Source organism: Ceratotherium simum, chromosome 1, assembly GCF_057802395.1.
Source record: "Ceratotherium simum simum isolate JZ-2026a chromosome 1, ASM5780239v1, whole genome shotgun sequence".
NCBI classification, from domain to species: domain Eukaryota; kingdom Metazoa; phylum Chordata; class Mammalia; order Perissodactyla; family Rhinocerotidae; genus Ceratotherium; species Ceratotherium simum.
The window spans coordinates 23,517,977-23,545,392 of record NC_141900.1 but is presented as its reverse complement, the minus strand read 5'-3'; the positions used below and the strand labels follow the sequence as shown (position 1 = coordinate 23,545,392).

Genomic DNA, 27,416 nt, shown 5'->3' with positions numbered 1-27,416 from the left:
AGGTACCCCATCGTAGTGCCTCACTGAAGCCTGGAAGGTTCTTTCTCAGGACTGACTCCTTTGGAGGTTGACATGCAGTAGGAGTATTATTTATGTATGCAGCTCTCAGATTATCCATGCTGGAAATACAGTTCAGATGCAAAGTAGGTGTAAAGGGGAAGATTTAACTAAGTAAGTAAGGAATAAGATCCTGTAAAATAGTGTAAAAGCAAGACATCTGGCTTGACAACAGATCTTGTGGAAGACACTCAGAAGTTTTCGTGGTCTACAAGCTTATGTAATGTGACTAAAAAAAAGATAAACTTGGTATGCATTAGTCTAGAAAAATTTAAAGAGTGTGTTTTCAATGAACTACTTTGTCCATTTGAACAACTACTAAAGTAATTAAGAATGTAACTTCCTAATGAACATTCCAAGGTGGATACAAAATATATTTATTTGACTAAGTGAATGATAAAAATTATATATTATACAAGGAAGCATTGTTCAGATACAGTGAGAAAGTGAATTTGGAGTCAGATGAACTTTATTTCTAATGTCAAGACTAGTGACCTTCCCATATTTTGACTAGTATCTGAGCTTCTACCAACTCATTTCCCAGTAATCATTTAATTTATTTATTCCCCTATTTCTATCTAAAATAAAGATAGCTTACAAAGATCTATACAACAGAAAATGCTGTTTTTAAAGAAAAATAACACAAAGAGATATCCTAAATGCATGCTTAGAAGTCCGTACAATTGCAATATGTAGTCTAGCTATTCCTAGAATTAAACGATTAACTTATCTCTATGAGAACTAGACATTAAGAAAGGATGATTAGTTATAAGATCCACAATGTCCACGAGTAAAAGCAAACTGGTTGCTCAGGAAATGCTCAACACTAACTAACGTGAGCTTGCACAGAGAGGATGTAGTTTAATGTAATGGACGACATCAGCATCAAGGGTCACAAAGCTGTTACTTAAAATTTCCCTCAATGTAGTCCAGTGGAATCATACATGAGTGCAACTGGGTAAAAGCTCTTCTCTGGGGGATGGATATCATGATATCCAGGTATTAACAGTTTTCTATTGGTCTGACTTATTCTTGGAGTAGATTTTAAAGTATCTAGAAGAATATATTGTGTATATTTGTGGGACTCCTTCACAAATATTGTTTTTCTTGGTTGAGCTTTTGAAATATATTGAACAGCCCTAAGTCCAAGATCATCCTCTCTGATGTTTACCTGATGTACTGTTGCTCTATTGCCAGTCAAGTGGAGCATTAAATGCTTTATTAGCTGGGTGGAAGATAGGGTTGATTCTCTTATAAAAATTGAGATGCCAGAAGACAGGTGCCTGAACAAAAGGTCGTCTAAGTCCTGCTCTGAGGGAAGTCAAGGGTGAACCTCTAGGCAAGGCAAAAGCAGATTCCCATCAGAAAATGATTTTTAGTTCCTGGTAACAAACACAGAAACGGGCCCTTATTAAAGGATTTAATGTCCACATTGACATCATTGTGTATAGATTTATTGTACCTGGGTTTTATAGGCCATAAGAAATTTATAGTGAGGTTTACATTTGGTAAAATTCCAAGTAGTCTTTTTCATTTTACATGTCACCTCAATAACAAGATGTCAGCACCTTTCAGCCAAGATCACAGGAATACACTTATAGTTGAACGAAGGTAGGTTTATTGACTCATTGCAGTAAAGGAGAGTGCACACCATGTGGGACATCTCAATAGGAAGATTTGGGATTTGGCTTTGCATCGAGTGATTTTGAGGAGGCTCAAGGAAGTGGGACTTTTCCCAGGATTGGATGCTACGAGGAAGCAGGGGTGATTTTGTGAGTGGGTACCTAAACAAGTCTTATCTAGAAGATGGAAGGATGCAGCAAGGCTAATGCTGTAATTGAGAGCGATGCAACAGAGAGTGCTCTTGTTTTTCTCTTGATCCATCACAGTCGCAGAGTGACCTTATCTGAATTTGGTGTGCTATGAAGTTGTTGATGTTTGACAGAAGAACACTAAGGCCTCGCTGTGAGTGCCAGGCCAGTTCCTAGCAACAAGACCTAACTGATAGTTCCAGGATAGCTTTCATCTGTCAGCTTTTATATTTCTCAAAGTCCAGGAATTTTTGCCTACCAATAATCCTTGTTAAACTGAGCCTCTACAAGGGGAAGCTCAGTTTTGTAGGACAAGAAGCTAATAAAAGAATTTTAAAGTTATTAGCAATCTATTTATGGAATATGAGAGGAGAAACCTTTTCCTGGAATTAGTTGAAGTTTAAAAGATCCATGGTTAGTAAAAGAGCACATAAATTTTGAAAACCATCATACTTTTCTTAGCAGTCTCATCTTACAAGTTAGACCAAAAGTGAATTCTTTCTGCCTAACCCAAGGCAGTCATTCAAGTTTTATTTAATAATTGGATAATATCCAAATCAAAGAAGAAAGTAATACAATCATCCCTTGGTATCTGTGGGGGTTGCTTCTAGGACCCCCTCATACCAAAATCCGGGGATACCCAAGTCCCTTATATAAAATGGGGTACTATTTGCATGTGACATATGCACATCCTCCTGTGTATTTTAAATCATCTCTAGATAACAATACAATGTAAATGCTATGTACATAGTTATACTGTATTACTCATGGAATAAGGACAGGAAAAATAAGTCTGTACATGTTCCGTACAGATGCAGCCATCACAGGCCTGTCAATCCTTAGTTGGTTGAATCTGCAGATGTAGAACTTGCTGATACAGAGGGCCGACTGTACTCCCATTGTTCTCGGTACTGATAAAACAATATCTCCAGCACTGAGTTCAGTTCTGTTCAGCACTACATTTTAAGAATAAAGACATAGGGGCTTGCCCCGTGGTATAGTGGTTAAGTTTACGCGCTCTGCTTCTGGTGGCCTGGGGTTCGCAGGTTCAGATCCTGGTTGCGGACCTACGTGCCTCGTCAAGCCATCCTGTGGCAGACCTCCCACATAAAGTAGAGGAAGATGGGCACGGATGTTAGTCCGGGGCCAATCTTCCTCAGCAAAAAAGAGGAGGATTGGCAATAGGTTTTAGCTCAGGGCTAGTCTTCCTCACACACACAAAAAAAAGAATAAAGACATGACAGCAATCCTGAAATAGCTGAAGCTCTTGTGGAATAGCCTTTAGACATTCTATTTTGCTTCAAAAGCCAAAACCAGTATCATTAGTTTTATGTAACAGGGAACAAAGATTTCTATTCAGCAGAAGGAAGAAGTGTCTCATAATTAAGAGCTATCCAGAAATGGAATAAGAGTTGCTTAATTGTATAGTGAACGTTCCAACATTGGAAGTGTTAAAAACAGAGTCTGAATGAACAATGGGAGAGCAGACATAACTGGAATGTCTAGAATGAGAATTTGGACTAGATGGCCCATCACAACCCTTTCTAACTCTGAAAGCAAAGTCAATGGGCTTGAGAAAGGAGTACCATGATCTAGGGCAAGTTCAAGGCATTGTATTAGTCAGGGTTCTCCAGAGAACCCAGTCCTAGAGGTAAGAAAAAGGGAAGTTTAAAGGGTGAGGCAGTTTGGGTTCATCAATTTCTAAAGTCAGGCTATTGAAAGGGGCCCTCTATTGAGCATACAATTAAATGAGCTTGACTCCTGGGCAGAAACTCTGCCCCCCTCCCCTTTTAATACTTCGGGTCTAGGCAATAACAATAGCATTTATCAGTACTTAACCATGGCTATTGCACAATGTCGAGTACTATGCAAAAGAATGCAACATCTCATTTAATATTTTCACAGCAACTCTATGTGGAAGGTACCATTATTATCCCTATTTTATAGGTATTATAATATGCTCAGGGTTACACAGCTACCATGTGGCAGAGCCCAGATTTTAACCCATGCTTGTCTGAGTCCATGGGTTATTCTCTTCATTCTAGGTTATACAGCTTCTAGGTAGAAGGAGAGAGATGAGGCTCTACAACAACTGGTATAATAAAAGGATAATTTTTTCTATTAAGGGAAGGGGTGTAGGGGGCAACAGCTGTTGGCAGTATCCTAATCAACACAATCAAATGTTTAATCTTCCACACCTAAAGAAAGGCCAAGATCAGATTAAGCTATAATTGAGAATCTTTAGCATTAATAGAAAAGATAATTATATCTTCAGGCTTATATATTCTTAAGTTTTTCTTTAATTTGGAACATTTTGTTTTGATGTTACTTGCTGAACCGTGTGGGAGTGGATCTTATATGTTCAATTATTTTAAAATCTGGTATGTAACCCAATGATCTCAAAGCAAATATTTTACTGGAAACAGTAGTAGTAGTATTAAAAGTAGTAGGAAAGTAGTAGTAGAAGTAGTAACAGAAATTACTAGCAAATATCCATGAAGTACTTATTATGTGCCAAAAGACTTGTTCAAGTTCATCTCATGAAATGCTCAGAGCAGTTTTATGAAGTTAGTATTACCATTTTCTTTAAAAAAAAAAAAGTTGAAATATGGGCTCCAGAGAATTTAGGAAATGTGCCCAGCTGACATAGCTAGCTGACTTGAGAGCCTCTTCTGAAAACCTTGAGTACCCAAACATATGAACCTTTCATTTGGATAATTTGAACAGGGCCATAAGGTGTGTGTTGGGAAAAATGTTCAATACATAATTAAATTTTTTTTGTTTATTTTTAGAATGGAAACCTCAGATCCTAGGGAGCAGCTGAACTTCAGGCTAAATGATTCATTAGTACCATAAGTTAATGCATTTTAGATTTTTCTCTGGGACATAGTGACTGTAAACACTCATACAAATAAAATAATAACCCAAATTTTAAATATACCCCAGTTAGTCTCATGTGGACTAAATTTAATGAAATGTATTAAATAGCAATGTGTTCTACACAAACAAAGCCATTTTAAAAATTGGTCTTAGTGCTTAATTTTGCAGCTGTTACAAATTTCGCAGAGTGGACAAAATACTCTTACCACGTACTTGACCATCAATGTCATTAAATAGTGGTTTTTACTGCTGGTTAATGGTCCGGGGCATCATGATTGCTCGTCAGGTCTCTCAGGTAAACACAATCTGTTTAAATTAATGCTGCATGAGAATAAGATTATTTAGCATGACTTAATTTTACATAAGGTGATAAAGACTTGAAACTTCAAGTTCCATTATTCAATTGATAAAACCTAGATTGAACTCAAAATGAATGCTGGGTTGGATCCCTGCCCTCTAGGAACTTAAAGTCTAGTAGGGATGCTAAGACAGTAAATAGGCAGGTGATTCCATAAGTGGCTTATACTTATACCTAAGTAATACATTTTTTACTTGTATTACTTATACCTAAGTAATACAAAGAGCTGTGGATACTAGATTATGAAATTAACATACAGAAACAGTCCTCAAGTCTTTATTTTTGTCATCAACATATGTTTACTGAGTACACTTTGTGTACAGTGAGCAGCTGTACAATGTGTCCTCAAGACACATTACACTCCTCAAACTTTATTGTGCATCTGAATTACCTAAAGATCTTGTTAAAATGCAGATTCTGATTCAATCTCTCTGGAGTGGGCTTGAAAGTTTGCCATTCTAATAAGCTCCCAGGTGATGCTGCTGCTGCTGGTCTGCAGATCACACTTTGAGTAGCAAGAGTCTAAATTATTTTAGTAAAAATCTTCTCCTTAGCATTTCTCATTAAAATCTGTGATATCTTATTTAAACATGAACATGGATATTTGGAGAGTAGTTAGATATAAATGTATCCACACCTTACAAATAACAAACTATCAGGTAACAAACATTCTTGCCAGTTGCCCCAAAACTTTTGACTGCTGGCGTCTGAAAAGACCATTTGTAAAGGCTAGAAGGTGGTGGAGTATCTCCTTTCAGTCAATGTCTTGACTCCTGTCTGAAAGTATCCACCTTCGGGCATGAGGTAATCATGAGTTCCTGACACAGACACCTGTCTTTTAGAAATTACACTGAAACCACCAATTCATTTTGTAGCAGTTGCTGAACAGCTATCTATTGATAATGACTTTTAGTCACTACCAGCTTAGGCCAAATTGGAGCCGATGACCTTTGGGTAAAAAGTTTCATATTCCATTTCCAGTCCCTGGAGCCATCAAAGCCTCTTGTCAGAAGAATTGTAATTCACGAATTTCAGCATGCTGCCTCCAGCCCAAAGCACAGAGATTGTTTCTTGAAACTCATAGTCACACTTGGGCTATTGGTTGCTTGTGACATGAATGTAAGAAAATGGTGTAAAGATTTGCTTTGGGTGACTTTTTTTGTCTAAGCAATGCTTTAATTGATTAGTATAAAACTTACATGGGCAACTGTCTACCTTAGTTAATGGCAATAGATTCCTAGTATTTCTAAATAAAGATATGAACTAAAAAGCCTATAGTCCATATTCTTTATCAATACTCATTTTTTTAAATGAAACTTCCAAATATGAAATTAGCTTTCTTTCCTGAGCCTAAGAAGGTTGTTGGGGAAGATTAGTGGAGACATGTGAACCATTGTAGAAGAAAAATTTTAAATGTTCTCATCTTGTTATCACTATAACAGCGACATTGAGTAATGGGGAAGAAATGGTAGGCCAGGCCTGTGGTATTGTTTTCACTTAGTATTCATTCTGATGAGGTAATCATCTAAATTAATAAGGATTTAACCTTTTATATGGAGAAGACAGCCTGATCCAAATGGCCTCATAAAAAGGAAATTACTGAATGAAGTCATTACTCTAATTAGCATTTATGCCCCCAATGTTAACAGTATACCTTTTTAAAAAATGACGTTCAATACATTCCAACCTACCACGTTAAGCGGTGGTTATAGCCTGAGTGTCTGAGTGCCAGTTTTAATTGTCCTTTCAATATCTATCTAGACAGATCTACTAATAGGGTTGTGTTATTAGATAAATGCCTCTGGTAGTAGGAAAAAAATGTCATTACTGAACTGGACTGAATAGCTGTTCACTGTGATGAATGGTAAACCATCAAAGCTTATTCATTCATGAGGCCTACCTACCTATTCAGAATTCCTTTTCTTGACTACATTCTTATAAACAATATCATTCTCTAGCTGATGGAAATTGTTGAATGAAGCTTTCTGTCCTCTTCCTAGAAGATTTTGTTCTGTATTTAGATCAAATCTCATTCCATTGACCTCCAAAAGACTGCTCAGATTCTCTGGTGTTGAATGTTCTGTTAAATTCTGCAATCATAGGATTATCTGTTTGAGCTTGGGAAGTCATTTTGTTTCACTGAGGTTTCTGCTATTAGTATTTCAGTTTTAATGATATCTGACGTGTGTTTGTGACACACACACACACAGAGACACAGACATACCCTTCATCCAGTCTCCCAACGATCTCCCATCACTCTTGTTCCCCTCCAAATCTGTTTCCACATAGCAAGAAGAATGAATAACCTTTTAAAACCTTAAATAAGATCGTAGTTTCCCCACCATAAAACCTTTCCCAAATCCCCTGCCTTGGCTGACAAGGCCCCGTGTGAGCTGCTTCCTGTCCTAGGCGAATCCTGCCCCTCTCCTGCTTGCTCAGTGTGCTTCAGTCCTGTTACCACAGCCAGCAACCTCTTCCTGCCTCAGCCACTTAGTGCTGGCTCTTCTTTGGCCTGTACCCCTCTTCTCCTGGCTTTTCATATGATGAGCACATTTTCATCCTTCTGATCTCAGTTTAAACAATACTTCCTCAGATAGGCCTCTCTTACCGTCCCTATCTAAAGTAGGTTTCTCTGTTACTCTCTTACAGCGTTCTGGCATGTCCTTTGTTTATCTCATCTATTTGATTAATTTTTAATGTCTTTTCCCCTCTGGACTCTTAAATTTCTTGAAGACAAGTACTTTATCTGTATTGCTTATTTGCTGGGCACATATTAAATGCTCAATTAATGAGTCAATATCTATGCTTGGAAAATTTTATGTTGGTCATTGATTATTACATAGACCAGGGGGTGGCAATCTACATCCTGTGGGCCAAATCCACTCCAACACATATTTTTGTACAGCCCACAGAGTAAGAATTGCTTTTATATTTTAAATAGTTTAAAAAAATCAAAAGAAGAATAATATTTTGTGTCCCATGAAAATCATATGAAATTCAAAGTTTAGTATCAATAAGTAAAGTTTTATTGGAGCATAGCCACCCTCATTCATTTCTGTGCTCTCTGGCTGCTTGCGTGCTACAGCAGCAGAACTGAGTAGCTGAGACAGAAACCATATGCCTCGAAAAGCCTAAAATATTTACTCTTTGGCTCTTTACAGAAAGAGTTTGCCGACACTTGACATAGACAGGTTTGCACATTAGAATTTTAACACCAAAAAAACGCCTACATTGTTCTGAAGCCTTTTATAAAGATTATTTGGAAGAAGGAATGATAGAAAAATCCTAAAATAGACTACTTGAATCCCTCTTAAGCTGGCCTGGCTTTCAAAGTAAACCTCATTTGATTGGTCTACCTCCCATTGAGGTAAGTCTCAAAAGCAGTGGTTCTCAGATATTAATGTTCATTAGAATGACCTGGAGTGGCCCACACCCAGAGATTCTGATTAGGAGGTAGGGAGTGGGGCCTGACAGTTTGCATTTCTAGCAAGACCTCAAGTCAAGAAATAGCGACCAGGGTTACATCCTTCTTTACAGGATGTGAGTGCCCCATCAGTGTAAGAATCCATTTACTCAGTATTGACCATGAGCCAGTGTTATTCTAGATGCTGAGAAAACAAAGCTATATGATAAATGGCTCCTTTTGAGAAGCCAAAATTTAGTGCTATGCAGGCATTAAATAAATAATTACAATAAAATTCAAGAGCTATAGCAAGAGGTATAAACAAACTCTGATAGGAGCACCAGTCAGTGCCTGAGTGTCTGTGAAGACTTTTAGAAAGGAAAATTAAGACTTACAGAACTCTGTAATATTTCAAGAAAAAAAGTTCATATTGCAGCATGGTCATGCCAATCCACAGCATCTCATAAAGAAATTCTGCGTATCAGGAGCAAATTTAGAAGTTCTGTCCAATATTTCTTATTTCCAAGATAAAGAAGAGGAAGCCTTCATGAAAAGGCTTGCAGTTCTTCAAGCAAGTGGCTATTAGTTCCTATCTAAACATTATTCTGTTTTTGGTCTTCCTGCTTTGAAACCTAACTGAGTCTCATTGTTGTCTTCATATCCATCACCTCTCACTGGCCCAAGCTACCATCATTGTACCCCTGCAATAGACCCCTCATTGACCTCAAGACTTTCCCTCTTGCTGCTGCCAATCCATTGTACATGCTGCAGCCTGGCAATCTACTTTAAAAACAAATCTGAATGCCTTTTAAAACCTTCCCTTTACTTGTTGTAAACTAACCCAAATCTTTAACAAAGCCCTTTAGGCTCCATATGATCTCTAACCTCTAACCTGGGAACTCCCCATTGTTGTTGGAATGAGCCACATTGTTCTCCTTTTAGTTCTTCCAAGGAACTAGTCTTCCTCCTGAGTCAGGGCTTTTGCAAATTTATTCCCTCAACCTGGAGTGCTTTTCTTCCTTCTACCCCTTGAACCTTTATTTGATTCTACTCAGTTTCTAATCTCACTTTAGACATCAGTGGGGAAGCTGTCCCATCACTGACTCCACCCCCATCCCCTGTCAGAAGCAGGAAATGACTAGTCCACACTGGTCAACCGTCTGAAAAGAAAGACCATATTGCTGTAGTACCAACAGGTACGAAGCTCAGTCATCACATTAAACCTGCCATCAGATCGACCTTCAATTAACTTTATATCATCAAAAAACAAAACTATAGGTTTCAAACCACATAGCCCTTGAGTTAGTGGAATATTAGAAATATTTTACAACATAGACTTTGTCTTGATTAAATTGAGAATGGGGGAACTTATCTGACTAACTAGTTACCAGAAATTTTGCTGTTAGCTTTTACAATCAACTTGGTTTATATTTTGGGAGAACGCATACACACATACATATTCACACATATACCAACTTCTATATAGTTTAGCCATTTGCCATTTAGGGAAGTCCTTGGGACAAGTTTCAAGAACAATGGAGAAATTTTATTTCTTATTGTTAGAAAAGCCACATGAATTCCCTAAAGATCTGTATTGATCCAGAAATATTTTGGCCCAGATGGAGGGAGGGGGTTGGGTGTTCAGTCATAATTCCTTTTTTTTTTCTTAATAAGCCTAACTTGAACTCTTCTTGAAGTACTCAAAACACCACCATTTGACCCTTATAGTTTTTTCAGTTTGTAATTTTGTATTTGTGTGATTGGTTGAGTTCTGTTTCCCCCAGTAAAAGGTAAGCTTCAAAGAGGACTTGGTTGTTTGGTTCACCATTGTGCCTTGAGTTAACCTGTTCCTGGCACATAGTAGGCACTCAGTAAATATTTGCTGAATGAATGACAGTATGATTGGATGCATGATAACCTCTCCATCTCCCATCACTCATCTCTCAATGGCTTGCTAAGTTGATAAGGGGCTCAACCTCCCTTGTGACCCTTGAACCCTCTTCATGACTGAGCCTCTTATCCATCAAGTGTCTATTACTGTGCTGGACCTTTAGATTGACTCTTACCCTCACCTTCACTCACTCTTATTAGTTATGGATGTCATTACCAGTAACTGACTACTTATTGAGTCTTACTTTTTTCAGAAGAACTAGTCTAGGAATTGCAACATTATGCAATCCAAACATTATCATCTTGACATGTAATCCACATAAAAATGATTACTGGGATGCTTTACTCCTTTTTTTTTGGTACTAACTCTTCAAAATCTAGTGTGAGTTTTACATTTACAGCACATCTCAATTCAAACCAGCCACATTTCAAGTCCTCAATGGCCAGATGTAGCCAGTGGCTGCCATATTGAGCAGTGTAGCTTAGTGAGTTGTCAGTTACTAGGTGATAACAGATGACTGCATATGCGTGACTTTGGGCCAGAATGTCACCTCAGGAATCATGTTGGAATTCTACAACTTCATGGAAAAGCACATCATAGTCCTCCTCCTCCTCCTCCTCCTTATCCTCATTCTACTCCTTTTCATATTCTCCTTTTCTACCTTTTCCTTGAACTCCTTCTTCTCCTCTTCCTCCTTCTTATTTTTCTTACTTTCTTTCTATTTATTTTCTGATCTTTTTTTGACCCACACATTTCTCCCTCTACTTTTCTCTTTCTTTATTAATACAATAATTTTCTACAATAAACTCTTATTTCTAGTACTTTCATAATTTACTTCAGAATGAGAAAGATGGTGTGAAAGGCAAAATTATAATGTAAAAATTTGAGGAGTGAGGGAGGAATACCTCAAAACATACATTTTTAAAGAATTAATGGTTGGTTTCTGGAGTTTTAAATATAAAATGCCAGTAGTTCTGACTAAGAGTTCTGACAAAGGGTTTTCTTTGTCTGAGGTTGATTTTAGTAGGTTGTGAGTATATTTAGAGAAAAAAAAAACTTGCATTATTCAAGACTTTCTAGCGTTATATAGACAAAGCCTTATGGTTAGATGCCAAGAACTCTTCTTTTCTTTAGCCTTTTGGATTATTCTTTGTTTTCCTGGCTTATATTCATTCTACTTACATCTAAATTGCTGCTAACTTTAAGCATACTCTAACATTTTAGGATTTACGTTTGTAAGTGTCTCAAAGATCACAAGATGATCATAATGAAAATGTTAACTTTAAAAAAAATAAAAAATTTTTAATGTGTCACATGGACTAGAATATGAAATTGAAGTGCTTCATATAAGCCTTCAGCAAAGTAATCGTAGTTCACATCCTATGGTGGATATCCTTAGGGACTGTCTAATTCACCAAGAGGAATGGATGCCAATGAAAGACTTGGAACAAAAATAGAAATACTCTGCAACCACAACCATGTTCCCAGAAGGGAATGTGCAAAGAAATATAAAGAGAGTAAAATGACAGTTCTACACATTTATGTCAAGAAAGCAAATGAGTTCAGGCTCTCAAGTAATTGAAATTGTTGGCTAGTTTATTGTCATTCTCTATTCATTGTCAATTCAAGACGTTCTAATACGACGGCAAAAAATATATAACCTGTTGTCATTTCATCCCTTAAAAATTTTCATTGCAGAATTTTGGAGATGAATGCTTAGAACTATGACCCAATCCTGTCATTTCACAAATGAGGAAACTAAGGTTCAAGGGAGTTTAATGTCTAATCCAAGATTGTTTAGGAGGTTAGTGGTAGAACCCCTATTAAAATCCAGATCTCCTGACTGTGTGCAGAGCTCTTTCCACTATGCCAAGCTTGGAAAAATCCAGCAGGCAAATTCTCCAAATAGAAATAAAATTCTTCGTATTGTTTTTCTGACTTTTATTAGCAACTGAGGATTAGAAATTAGATATTTGGCAAATTTCTTTAGTCATTAATCAACAATCAAATTAAGATTAATCAGAATTTCCCTGGGTATTGTACTTGCAAGACAGTGACAAAAGAAGGTCTTAGAGGTCTCCTAATTTCTTGGTACTTTTATAGTATCACAGTTAATAGCACCATTGAGAGAAGGAAGTTATGTGACAAGCCATAAATGATGTGTGAGAAAAATAATATTGTGCTTGAAAGGTTCAGTTTCATTTACCAATTTTTCAAGAAGTAAATTCAATCAAGATGATTATCACAGGAATCCACTGAGATTTATACAAATACCCATTTTGGATATATTGGGTAAAGTAAAATATATGATTACAATAATTTCCATTTTTCTTTTTCTTGTTTTAGTGTGGCTAACTAGAAAATTTTAAATTACATATGTGGCTTGTATTTGTGGCTCACTTTACGTTTTTCTTAGACAGTGCTGCTCCAAAGGATTTAATATTATTTAAGTGCAATATGCTTGTGACTTGGGCTTGTAGATTTTTCTGTTACTGTAATTATAAATATTCAAATGCTTTACTTTGAAAGCAGATGTATATTTGACATTGAAAAATCACATGTAACTTCTTTCTGTTCTCCTGAGGATTTCTTGCATAATTTCTTTACATATGTTATTTGGCGCAGGTGGGAAATTATCTGAACTCTTCTGAGTAATGCCTGAAGGGACAAGTCACTAAAGGCAAGGCTATCTGATTTCCTTTAAGTAAGCAAACCACCTGCCCTAGCCAGTCTGTGGAGAGTTCCATTTAGCAAAGATTTGTCCTGTGCCTATCCACACTGGCAAACACGAATAAATGAAAATTCAGTCAGAAGGACCACAGGAACCTACTGAGAACTCGCAAACAAGTTTCAGAAAATGTTAATCAGATTAAACCATCTACACGATTTCTGGAGAGTATTAATGGCCAGTTGAAGACAGTAAAATCCAGAATGTATGTCACTGAGGATTATATTGTGAAACTAGCATTCATTTAATTTGAAATAAACTTGAAATTCTTAGGTGGAGAATAAGTCAATTGCAGAATAATTCAATTCTGCATGTGAAAAAACAGAAACTTTGCATTGTTGGCACAATGGTACACTGTTTGAAAGTCACATTCAACATTGAATTTTCACAAAATTCAGCAATATACTGTTCGGTACAGGTATCAGTGACAAAATATCATTTTGGATGTTTTTCCTATTTCTGGCACATGTGAGATTAATGCTTTTCACCACAAGAGAAAAAGACAGTATCTTTTGAGGTCAGCGAGTTTTTGCATCTTGGTTTCAAGCTACTAACTACATATGACATGATGAGGGAATGATACCTTTTTGAGGGAGACCAAATTTAAATATCAGAGCTACTTACAAAAATAACTTCAGAAATCAGTTGACAAAAACATTCTGAAGTGATACTTTGTGTCATATCTTCTGGTAGGAAAGGACCATTTTAGAAAAGTAGCATATTTGCTATGTTACATTTCCCAACTTTGTTTTGATTTTACAGAATTTCTAATTTACTAACTTTGTAGCCATATGACTGTGATTCTTGCCATGGTTGACATGAGTTATGATGGTTTTGGTACTAATTTTAACTCATTACTGTTCTTTCTGTAATATGTTAAACATGTTTTAAAATTTGAATTTAGAATCCTCTCATGATTTATCTGTTTATATTAATACAAAACTAAATCTCTGGTATGGATAAAAATGATTGTTTACTTATGTTCTGGCAGATTTTCTAACATAATTAATTATGAGTGGATCTGGAACTCTGAATCTCTTCTCTCTGTTTAATGTCAGAGTCAAATTTTGCAGGTGCCATTAGGAGGCCAAGTATCAATTTGCTCCGTTTATAAAACTGTAAAAAACAAATGATGAGATTCTCAACCTCTTAAATTTTGACACACATTGTTTCCAACACAAGGGCATATTCTCAAACTCTCTGGGGATCCCAGTGAGGGGCTGTGTTGTATGCATGTCCCCGAGTCCCTGTAGGCAATCATCTCTCTTCTACTAAACCATTACCAAAATTGACTCTTTCTGGTTATCAAAATGGGAAAAAAAGCACTGAGAATATTGGGGAGGAATGGGGGTCAAGACCCTAATCTCTCAGGTATCTTGAAGACAAGAGTATTACCATTCTAAAACCCATCTCCACTTGGATGCCATATGGAATGATCATGGGTATTTGCTATAAAACCTACACATGTTATTCTTATACACCCAAAGGACTGACACAACAGTCAGCATCTGTGTCTACTACTTAAAAAGCCAAATGAACTAAATAGCAAATCAAATCACGTTTCCATCATGAAAACTGATCTTGTTTAAAGGGAAAAGATGTTGGAAATAAGTAAAAGTATTTCAGTTTGCTACTAGCATTTTTATATTTCCTCCTACTTAAAATTAGTTTTTGGTGTCTTTCCTACTTCTTGTCATAATATCAGAACTAAAAGGCATAAAGAATATAGTGCCTCTCATAAAATACTGTTTTGATATTTATTACCTTTTAATAAAGACCTAAGGGTACAAAAAAGGGAACAGTTTATAGTTCATTGAAATAGTTTCCTATTCCTTTTTTTCCTTTGGCTTAACTATTACAAACAATGTGAGGGGGGAATAAAAGCCTGGGAAAGGTCAGAAGAAAGACAAAAACATTATTTAAAAAACTTAGGGGGCCAGCCCTGTGGCTTAGCGGTTAAGTGCGCACGCTCCACTACTGGCGGCACAGGCTCGGACCCCGGGCGCGCACTGACACACCACTTCTCTGGCCATGCTGAGGCGGCGTCCCACATACAGCAACTAGAAGGATGTGCAACTATGACATACAACTATCTACTGGGGCTTTGGGGGGTAAAAAAAACAGGAGGAGGATTGGCAATAGATGTTAGCTCAGAGCTGGTCTTCCTCAGCAAAAAGAGGAGGATTAGCATGGATGTTAGCTCAGGGCTGATCTTCCCCACAAAAATAAATAAATAAATAAATAAATAAATAAATAAATAAATAAATAAATAAATAAATAAATAAATAAATAAAACTGTTTAAAAAAAAAACTTAGACTTTTTGCAAAGGTTATTTAGTCTAATGAGTCTGAAGAAAGCAGAGGAGTAATTCCATGATAATTTTCAAGTGTAGTAGATGAAAAATTATTTAGAAGGCTATTTTCATCTTTTCTGGATGACTTATGAATGGGTCTGCATAAAAGTGGGTAATGGATTAGATTTTTCCAAGGACTCTCTAGGCAGGTTAGTTCATAACAATGTAATCTGTTTTAGTCCCTCTCCCTTTGCAAGAAATTAGCATAGCATTGTCCAGTGTAAATGGGCATTTATTAAATGTTTTTTATTATTATAAAACCAATTATTGACATTTATATTCTTTTTATTCAAATTTCTAGAAAGCTTTTTCATATTTATAATGTCAGAAATGGTTGCATTCACTCTGTTTCACTCTTTCATCACTACATCTTTATGAAAAAATATTCATTCTTGTAAGTACTTAAAAAGCTAAAGAATAAATAAATCAAGTTCCTTAAATAATTGCCTCTTTTATTTTTCAGGCATTGATTAAAAATAATTGTATGTAAATTTATAGATTATCTTAATTATGATAGAACTAAGTGAATAATATTATATATCATTTCTATTTTGTCATCATATTCAACAACAAAGTAAGTGAAATTTTATATTAAACTTACATGAAACTGCTAACGAATACATCATTCCTTACAAATACAGATGGTCCCTAACTTATGATGGTTCGATTACAATTTTTTTACTTTATTATGGTGCAAAAATGATACGCATTCAGTAGAAACCATACTTCAAATTTTGAATTTAGATCTTCGCTGAGGCTGGCAATATGCTGCACGATCCTCTCCCGTGATGCTGAGCAGTGGCAGGAGCCACAGCTCTCAGTCAGCCACGCGCTCACGAGGGTAAACAACCGATGCACTTACAACCATTCTGTACCCAGACAACCATTCTGTTTTTCACTTTCAGTACAGTATTCAATAAATTACAGGAGATGTTCAACACTTTATTATAAAATAGGCTTTGTGTTAGATGATTTGCCCAACTGTAGGCTGATGTAAGCACGTGTAAGGTAGGCTAGGCTAAGCTAGGATGTTCGGTAGGTTAGGTGTATTAAATGCATTTTCGACTTAACGGTATTTTCAATTCACAATGGGTTTATCAGGACATAACCCCACTGTAAGTCAAGGAAGAGCTGTACAAATGTATTCAGTGAAAAGTGGGCTAGAAAAGGCTGTATCCCCACACCACACCCCCCAAACACACACACACACACACCCCTTTGGAAGGGGAGGGAGAAAATCGCCTAAAATGTCCCTGAGTTTTGACTTGGTAGCAATTATTGCCTTTTCCTTTTGAAAGTGATACATTTGTGCTCAGTGGTTGTGGCTTTGAATGAAATCCTCTAGCATCTGTTCTGGGCAGGTTGCAAATTGCATCACACTTGTTTTTTCTCTTGAGAGGCAACACAGTATTTTGAAAAGAGATGAGGTTCTTAAGTCAAACAGATATAGGTTTTCCACTTGCTTCATGTATAATATTGGGAAATAGTTTAATTTTTTAGAGCCCCCATTTTCTTTCAACTGCAGAGGCAGAATGACTTCATACTGTTTGTGATGAATAAATGCCAAAAGTAGCCACCATATAATGAGCACCTACTCTGATGCAGCCATTAACATTAATCTTTATAAAAACACTGTAGGGTAAGGGTTATTCTAATCTCCATTTGACACAAGAGCGCATCAGTAAAATGCCATTATAGTGTTCAGCTCAGTAAATTGAGGTGGTGGTAATGGTAATTATAGTGGTGGTGGTTGTAGTTGCTTTTGTGACCGTGGTCATCTTACAGCACCACATTCCCACTTTAACTGAATCAATTTAAGGATATAAAAAGGCAGCCAGCTTAGGGAACACAGGACTCAAAGTCAGGTTTATCTCCCCATGATCTGTGCTGTTAAACGTTACACCATATTGTTATGGTATTTTGAGATTTTAGATTCACTAAATGCTGGCCCTATGCATAGAGGCACTTCATTCTTAATGGGACAATGTTTCCAATTTATATTTAAAAATAGTTTTGGTGTTTTTTTCTGAAGGCATGCTGATATGTTACCTAAAATGCACATTTTATCCTTAGTATACAGATTTGTATACACTTACACCAGGGAATCATTTCAGTGACTTAGTTACCTGACTACCTGGCTGATTCTTCTACTTGGGTTGGGTATTTCTGGTTTCCTTGTTCTGTGCATTGGGTTTGGGGTAATAGCCTATTCTCCATGAATTATGTTTCTCAAGTGTAGTAACTGTACGAGTTATTTCTGTGCCTCTTTTCAATTGCTGTTATTATTGCTAATAAAGATAATCTTAACATCTTAACTGATGATTCGTACTGTTTTACATCTAAAATTTAATCTGAAGTATTCATTTCATAAATCAAATTGTAGAAATAGGATATTGCCATATAATTTATAATCACATCTCATGCCAATAGGTGTAATTATTTAGCAATATAAATTCATGAGGATCTGTTACTTAATATTTATTTTTAGCCTGAGCTATGCATTTATTTCTAATCAGTAAAAGGTTCTTTTTCTACTTCAGGGAGACTTAAACCATAAAAACAAACTGGGGGAAAAAAAAAAACACTGAAATGTGATCCATTTTTCTGGGTACTATATACACTTAAAGGCATTAAAGATCTCACAGTACTACTTAAAAATTATATAATTAATTGAGACGTGAATAGTTTGACATTATGTTTATTAGGTAAGAAGTAAGCATTGAGATTCCGTAGAAGGCATAGCAGTGTACTGGGAACGCTGCTAGTCCTTATGGATGCTGAAATACAATAAGAGTTCACAGAGTTCTAGGGAGCAACTTGCAGTCTTTGCTTGCTTAGAATTTGGCCAGTACATCTAAAGATTTGATTCACTGGAAATGCTCTAAATTCAAATTAGAAAGTAACCTTTAGCAAAATGCATATGATCCACCTTGCAGACTTCCGTATAAAAGTTCTACATGTGTGAGAACCACTTTACGTGGTAATTTTTTTTCTTGTATTACTCTTACAACTGTGAATATCTATGAAAATGAGCAACAGCATTAGTGGCACAGCTAGCCTTCAGAATATTCGCTTGCTTCGTACCAGCATGAGGTTTACACTGCCATTAAAACCACTGTAATTTTACGGTTTATGAAGCTCTTCCTCAACCTTCTTATTTCATCTTCACAACAACCCAGTGAGGAGGGCAAGCGTAGTGGACGTTTGTCGTTTCTGCTGACTCAGCATCCCCAGATCCTTCCTGCCCAGGGAGAGCCCAGAGATAAGATGGATGGAAGGTAGGGCTGCTCCTCCCTCTCCCCAAATCAAAGGAGAGCAGATACTCTCTTCCGTTAACTCGGCTGCTCCAACGCTTTCATGTGACTGAGGCTCAGCCAATGAGAGGATCCTGCCTGAAAGTTTCCCCAGAAATGAGCCAATCAGAGCTGCTGAAGAGAGTTTGGGGCTCATTCCCACGGAGGCGGTGAAACAGCTAGAGATTTCAGAGTCCAGGGCCGGAGGGGCAACTTGAGTGTCCCTTTGTTTCTGTCCATTTTGCCCAGAGGCTTTTCAGCCTCTTCCCTCAACTAGCTATCTCATATCTTTTCTGCACATCCCCATCACATTTAACTTTACTAAAGCAGGTTTTGGTTGCTTTGCAACCCAGAACACAGGTGATTATAGCAAGTAGTGCTATTCCCAATTTATAGATGAAGAAATTGAACCTTACTGAGGTTAAGTGACTTGCATGAATTGTAGTTATATAGAAAAGCCAAGTCTAGAACCCATGACTTCTACTTAAGGGTTGTTTCTTTCACAGCACACTGCTTTCCCAGTTGCCTTCAGTGGCCTCTGTAGATGGTGAGGCTGCTTTCTCCTCTATGCCTCCTTGATTGCAGTGTGTAATCCTACTTCCTGTTATATGTTTATCTGCTTGATGTCCAATGTGGTTGTCTTCCACGTTAGACCATTGAGCATCTGGAAGACAAAGATTGTATTATATTCATCATTTTCTTTCAAACATATATTGGAGTGCCGGGGTGCATAGTCAGGACCAAATAAAGATTTTAATGAATGAGTGAGCAAATGAGTGCATAAATCATTCAATTAAATGAAAACACCAATATGGGTTTGAAATTGATGATAATATTGATTTTAAAAAACAACACTATGTTCTTTACCAATCAAAATTTTAGACTATTTTAAATAATTTGCCTTGATTATATAAAGATGTTCACTTACTAAGCATTTATTCAATACCTACTATGTGCCAGGTTCTTATTACAGAGATAAATAAGAATTAGTCTCCTTCTTTAAGAAATCACACAGACTGATGAGAGAAACAAATGATTCCATAGCTCCGATCATGGAGCTGTGGGAAAAAGAGCTATGGTAATCTGAGGAATGACTAGAGCAGCAGGCCCGCTGTCAGCAGCCATGGGAACTACTAAACTGGCGTGGAGATACAGCTCCAGGCAGGATGCTGGCACGTGAAGGACAACAGCCAGAACCCTCTGAAAGCCGGAGAAAAGCACAATGTGTTTGCCTTTCCAGAATGTTGTGAAATTTGCTTTCAAAAAAGTAACCTGTACCCTTATGCGGACATAATTATATTAAAAAGGTTATAATCAAGGTTTGTTATCAAAAAACTTTGAATAATTTTGAAATTGCTACATACCATATGAGACAATACAACTATGTTTCGATTTGGCAGAAAGGTGAGAATGACGATGGATCTATATCTTTATATAAGCATTAAAGCCCAGTGAAATAGAAGCAACAAATAGAGATTTATATAAAAATATAAAGATACAAAAGCATATATATGTATATATAAAATACATATTTATAAAATAGGATAAAAATTTATCAATATAATTTCCATTCTCTACAAATTATACACACAGTAGGAGAAATATTTAACTCCATAATGTTTTGGTATCATTTGCAGACAATTACTACGGTACCCCAAAGCCTCCAGCAGAACCAGCACCATTGTTATTAAATGTAACAGACCAGATACTTCCAGGAGCCACTCCAAGCGCTGAAGGAAAACGGAAGAGGAATAAATCAGTGAGCAACATGGAGAAAACAAGTATAGAGCCTCCTGAGGAAGAAGAGGAAGAGAGGCCTGTGGTCAATGGAAACGGAGTAGTCGTAACACCAGGTTAGTCATTTACATTTTTTATAGGTTCCTCTGCTCTTTTAGATGTAACTAAATATATCTTATATCTGTGTGATCAAATGTATACATGTATTTTTTCACATTTATTTATTTTCATATATATATATGTTCAGACATGTATATATATATATGATTACAATTATCTTCAGAGACAGAAGATTATGATATCAAATGGAAAGGACATGATTCTTGTATCCAATTTATTAGTTTTAATTTTGACATATCAAGCAATTCATTGAACTTCCTCAATTTTGGGTTTCACTTATATAATAATGGCAATATAGTGAATGGTTTAAACTTCTTAGAAGGTGTTACAATCCGTGAATACAATTGTCTAAAGTTCTGAGGTCTCTGTTAATTAATGTTAGATAAAATCTAGCCTTAGAAATCTCACTATACTCTCATTTCTGTAAAGAGAGGCTGCGTCATGTTGTTTAGTTGACCACTTCACTGAATACAGTCCTCAAAATGACTACAGCTACAGAAAGCCCGTGTATTTACCTTTCCTCCTTTACCACCCAATCTGGCAATGTGGGGAAAGTATCTTTATACACTGACATTGTGAAGGCACCTACCCTTGAACAAAGAAAAGATTTGTTATCACTTTAATTTGTGATCTATCATATCACATATATAAGGAATATTAGACAGATATAAAGTATGTTTGTGCAAGGTATGGATTTGCTATTTTCTCATGCTTATTACTAGTAAAATGCCATTTTTTATTTATAAAATAGATTTTTTCATAATATTATTTATAATTAAATGTTACCAAAATAAAGCTGTGACATTCTCCTAGCCTCTAAGCTTGGAGTAAGTTTCCAAAGTTTGGTTTTAGTTTTTTATTTTTTAACAATGGCATATTAGTGGGCATTGAAAATCTAAGGGCTGTGTTAGAACTCTTGAAAAAATGTTAACACATGCACCTTGCATACATATTATTCTTAAGATATTTCCTACAACTACTTTCATGTCTATATTTTTATTTATCACAGTACTGCTTCTATAGTGATATAGTATTTGAATTTTCATGTTCAGTTTTTTTATAAAATAAAAGTTTCATAAGCCTATTTTTTACCTTCTTTATTGGTAATACTTGTAAAAATGTTCTTCATTGAACATAAGGAGACCAAGATCTAATCTGTGCCAATCGAATTATAAAACCTTAAAAAGTGGTTTCATCTTGATTACTCAGAGGAGGATAAGCACCTCCTTTAATATACTGGTTAAAAACTTATTCTCTGACCCTAGCAATCATTGATTCCTGGATACAAATGCTAAGAATCACTCTGGGTACATGATGTAACTTGTTTACTATAAAATGATCTGGTAATTTTTAAGCAATTAGATACCTTCTGTTTTTTGATTCTGAAATACCTTTGTCAAAATATGTACTTTTCCTTGTGTGATAGATTTAAATTAAGTTGATAGGACATAGTTTCCTTAGTTGATCTTTGATGTGAGAAGCAAAATAGTTCAGCTAAGTGGAAGCAGTCATCACATAAGAAGCAGAAGTTGAGGGTCAAAGAACAGTTACCAAATTTCTTACAGGTTAACACCTTATAGTTAAAAATGTATAATATATGGCCTTGGTTAGGCCCAAGTCATTGGTTTCTATTTCATTTCTGCTCTGTATGGGGCAAATTAAATGAAGCGTTCTTGACCCATAGATTCTTAAACTAGAAATTTATATAATTGTGGAGCATAGTGAATCTAGATAGCACCATTTCCTTCTATTCATACTTGAGACATAAGGGATAGGGTATTTTTGTGGCTAGGAAGTCTTTCAGGGCCTCAAGGAAAATGGACCGGTGTGAACATTTCTTGACCAGCCCAGCTGTATGACTCTCTCTGGACCTCTTAGCCTGAGGATGGTAGAGAACAACTGTCCAGGCCAGCTCTGGGATTTCTAGATAGTCAACAGATGCCACAAACAGTGGCTCTGTAAGCCTGGCTGGGCAAGTGGCCCTTATACTGTCTTTTTCTTTCCCATTATGGGAAATAAGAGATATATAAATTAGGCGGCTCTTCACTCAGTGTTCAAAGATGGAGGAAACAGCCCGAAATCAGAAAGTTTGTCCATTGTCCCTTATTAGAAATCTTTTGACAACTCTCATCTTTGAAATGTCTTTGTTTTACTTTGTTTATCCAATAGAAACTTTAGAATATTCTTTGTCCCCTCTCATATACATTTATCCAACTCTTCACCTTTTGAACCTCATCGCATCTTTTTCTAGCACAGGTCTTTGTCCTGCCTTTGTCTTCTTTTCATACACGTTTGCCAGATACAGGACACTTCAAACAATATTGAGAAAATTTTGTTTAAATCTTAGTTAACACTACCCTATATTGACTAAAGGCCTATAACAGTAATTAATATTAGACATCAATTCAGAGCATAAATAGAATAATAAATAAGGCACATTTGGAGAGTGAGAAAAGCTTGCTGAGGTAACTTTATTTCATTACAAAAAATATTCATAATAATCAGCTTCTTTTGGATGCTTACCATGTACTAGGAATTCCTTAACCTCGTTATGTGTATTAGTTCATTTAATTCTCCTAACAGTCCTATTAGCCAGGTGCTATTTTACAGATTAGGACACTAAGGTACACTACAGTTAAATAATTTTCCCAGTAACTGGAATTCGTATATAGAAAATCTGGATCCAGAACCCATGCTCTTAGCTGCTATGCTATCCTGAGTCTTTTCCCACCAAATAGAATCATAAACATATTTCTGAGAAATGTGTAGACACATGACCACTATCTTACCTGTACATCTTTAAAAATGGCATTATAAATTTCTACCTACCAAAGACTTCTTATTTCTTTCATTTCTGGAAATCGTGTACAAGTGAACTTATTTCCCTCTGTGGATATAAAAAAATTCCTAGTTTTTTAATAATATTCTGTGTGTATGTAAGCATCAAGCCTACCAATCTTTGACTCCTTATATACTTTACCAGAATGAACTATTTTCTCTACGTAAATAAAGATTTTAGAGGAGTGCTCAATTTACCTCTCTATCATTTTCTTCATCTTTTCTGCTTTGAACCGTAGTTTATAGTTAGGACTATACATTCCTTTTTCTCTCAGACCATATCTGTGTAAAGTCAGTGATCATCTTTAAATATGTAATTTCTCCATGAAGTTCTACTAACATTATCAATGAAAATCACATAAAATATGTGAATACTCATTTTATGCTAACTTCCCTCTTTTTGCTCAAAATTACATCAGACACATGGATTTAGCCCATAGCACTTAGAAAAGCCATATAATGATCTTTCATTGTCTCAGATCAGAAATGTTTTTCTCTCTGACATATGTCCATTTGGTGATGGAAATCAATGTAGTTCTGTCCTTAGAAATGTAGTTCTATCCTTGTTAAAAATAAAAATTACAAAAGTAAAAGTAAAACAAATATTGGCAAGTCTGCTTTAATGAATGCCTACATTTTTCTAGGCATATAGTACATATATTATCTCTAATCCCATAATCATAGTATATTTACTTAACAAATGAGTTGCTGATATTTAGCTTAAGGTGCTTGACTAGGGTTATGGTTAGTTTAGTAGCAGAGTTGAGATCTGGACCCAGGAATATCTAAACTCATCCTCTTTCCACCACACTTCCCTGAGGCTGTTAACTATGCTAAGGATAAAGTTGCTCCTGACCTTCATAAAGTAAATCACAATCCTGCAACTCAGTGTATTTCATCTACATTGTATTCTATTATATTCATCCTTCATTGGGTTCATGGCAGTGGTTAGATCTAATGCTTGCAAGGATGATATATCCTTACATCATCTTAGAGAATCTGTCTTTAAACTGATATTTAAAATTCATATCCCCAGGAAACCTTCCCTTGACGTTAACCTCACCTATATTTAGACATCTTTATCTTGTTAGAGCTGACATCCAGCCCTATGGCTGCAAATACTGTAGATCTACCTGCAGCCTTCACTTTTCTCCAGTGTTCCAGGGCCATATTTCTAACTACTGCCCACTGGACTGCCCCACCTAAGCATTTCTTCAGCAACTTAAATGCAACATTCCACTTAAACTCGTCTCCCATAAAACAAACAAGCAAACCAACTCACAAAGTCCTTTACCTGATTTCTCTAATTCTTCTTTTCGCCCAGATAGCTCAGAGTTATCTTAGATGCTTCTCTCCCCCAGGCTGGATATATATTATTGGGTATAAAAAATCACTGGGCCTTTAGCTTCATCTCTTCCTTCCAAATATCACTGCCGTATACTACATCACTGCTTTATCAACTCGTTTGTGGATCACAAGTCTCCTAACTGACCTACATTCCTCCAGGTTCCATCCCTATCAAATTACCTATTATTCCTCAATCAGTTAGAGATTCTTGAACCTGCACTTGGTCATGTTAACTACCCTTCTCAAAACTTGGATGAGCTTCTAGTTCTGCTGCTTCAAACTCCTTGGGCAGCCACTCAGATGCTCCCACATTTGACTGCAGCATCTCTGTTAGCTTTGGCTCCCACTATTGCCCCACTCTCTTCTCTCCTCTACATCCCATACTAAGAAAACACCTTCATCTGTCTGATAAGGCCTTTCCTACATTTGAACTTCCTATTTTTTTATTCACAATTCAATGCAATTTTTTATTTTCGCTAGAAATCACTTGTTGACTCCCATAATGAAAAGTTGAGATGGTCCATCTCTGAATTATTTACACTTTTCATTCATTTGGGAGGTATTGGTTGGCCTGGTATTTGTAGGTAACTTTTCATGATGTGCATGTCTGGCGTCCCCACATAGCCTGTAAACATGGTAGGACAAGGACTGCTTCCACTTTTTACTTTTTAGTCTCAGTTGTTAGTATATACCTTTAAATAGTTCAAGTTCTTGGTAAATCTTTATTTTTTAGTCAACCAAACCTTTAGAGAATGTCAAAATTTCACTATGTCAATATGATTAGATTGATTTCATGCTCATTTTGTGCTATTCATTGTCTTCAACATGCAGTGTTTCTAAGTTTGGAAGATGTAAGATTCCTGATCTTACATACCTTCAAAAGTTGTCTGATAATTAATGAAAATTATGCAGAAGTATATTTTAAAAAATATATTCTTAGAGATGAGAATTATTCAATCTCTGTAACTGTGAAAATACCAAAAATAGATGGGTGGTTAATAGATAAGTAGATAGACTTTTTTTTTAAGATTGAACTTTTCTGAAGAAAAGGAAATCCTGTGAACTATAGTAATTGGGTTAAGCTTTCTTGGATTTCTTTTATTTCATGAATTATCTGCTAAACTTTTCCGGAAAGTAATTCACTATTATATTGCAGCTTCCCCTCACCAGCTCTTAGTAAGCCTAGTGCAAAGAATTAGAAATGCACATATATTTTAAAGGCAGCTAAATCTCTCTGTTAATACACACACACACACAATGCCAGGAGGAACAGGGCCTGTGAGAGCTACCTTCGCCAACAAAGGGAATACAGTATGTGTACACAGAGCTGCCTTCTCCAGGCCCCCAGGCCCGCAATTAGTGCAAATGAACTGCATCTCCCAGAGAGCGAACAGAGTGTCCCTTATGTGATCACTGAGTGTCCTCAGCAATGATCTCAGTTCACCATTAGGGACCCGCATCCAGGTCCTGTGCCGCTTGGCACGCTGACTGTGCATGCACCATCAGTCCTGGGTCTGTGAATGAGCTCCTGTCACTGTCAAAAGAATTATGTCCTCCATAGTGAATCTCGCTGTTTTCCTGTGAATAATGGCCCACTCTGAAACCACCCCAACGCCTATCCCCAGCTTATTTTTGTGTGGGTTCACAGAGACTGTGATGTGTGTATCCACTCAGATCTTTACCTTTTATTTATTTATTTATTTTCTTGAGGAGGCTTAATTTTATGATCTTGTTCCCAAACATGGTACTGGATTTTATTTCTCCATTGGAGGGGCAAATTTCTGGGGCTATTTTAAATTAATCTTCTAAAATTAAATATTCTATTTGCAAATGAGGGACATTCTGTCTTTTCTTAAAAGGATTATTTGAATGTTAAAACTGCCCTGATTGTAAACTACTCTGAGTATCTAGGTGTGACTATAAAGTAACAAGATAACCACTTTAGAGTTTGTGGTTAGAAACTATAATAGTAATTGTAACTATGCCACTGGGGAAAAAAATGAAATCATGACTGGTTTCATGTCACTTTAAATCAAGGCAGACTCACTTTGTGATTAAACTGAAAGCCATGCATTATTTGAACATCCTCATGCCCTCAGACTGATTCAGCATTTTCGGGATCTTGCACTCAACCTTTGTGGAGAGTGTTTTTCTGCTTCTCTCGGGATTTATATGATACGTTTGAGAGACAGATTTGATACATGAATGAGGAATGTGGAACAAGAACAACCAGGATAACACTCAGGTTTGTACAGCGCTTACAGAAGCCTGTGGACTGGTTGAAATGGTTAAGCATCTTCAGGTTCTCCAGGCATTCTTAGAGTCTAAGCTTATTTCTAATCATAGTCATCCCTTCTCTCTAGGTCTGATTTTCACCCTGTGTTCTATTTTCTTATCTCGTATTTCTCCTCATAGAAGTGGTTACAGTTTTGATGTGAAATCTCGGCTGCTTTATTTCCAGAGTGCTCTAGTTATTTCAGGCTGAGGGCTGGCCTCTGTCCCGAAGAGGGAAGGTCTGTCTGCACACTCATTCCTTCTACATAGCTCCTTTGTTGGGAATAACGTCCTTATCTTTTTCTTCCTAATTGACTTCTTGGTC

The 27,416-nt window shown here is 36.4% G+C and overlaps 1 protein-coding gene across 1 annotated transcript in view; it reads left to right on the top strand.

Annotated features, from left to right (window-relative positions):
- The window catches only part of MAGI2 (membrane associated guanylate kinase, WW and PDZ domain containing 2), a 978,709-nt gene that overhangs the window by 491,450 nt on the left and 459,843 nt on the right, over nucleotides 1–27,416 (top strand). The window contains exon 4 of the mRNA XM_087434019.1: nucleotides 20,413–20,628. Within this exon, the coding sequence (XP_087290145.1) occupies nucleotides 20,413–20,628 (216 nt within the window). The remainder of the gene's footprint in view (nucleotides 1–20,412; nucleotides 20,629–27,416) is intronic.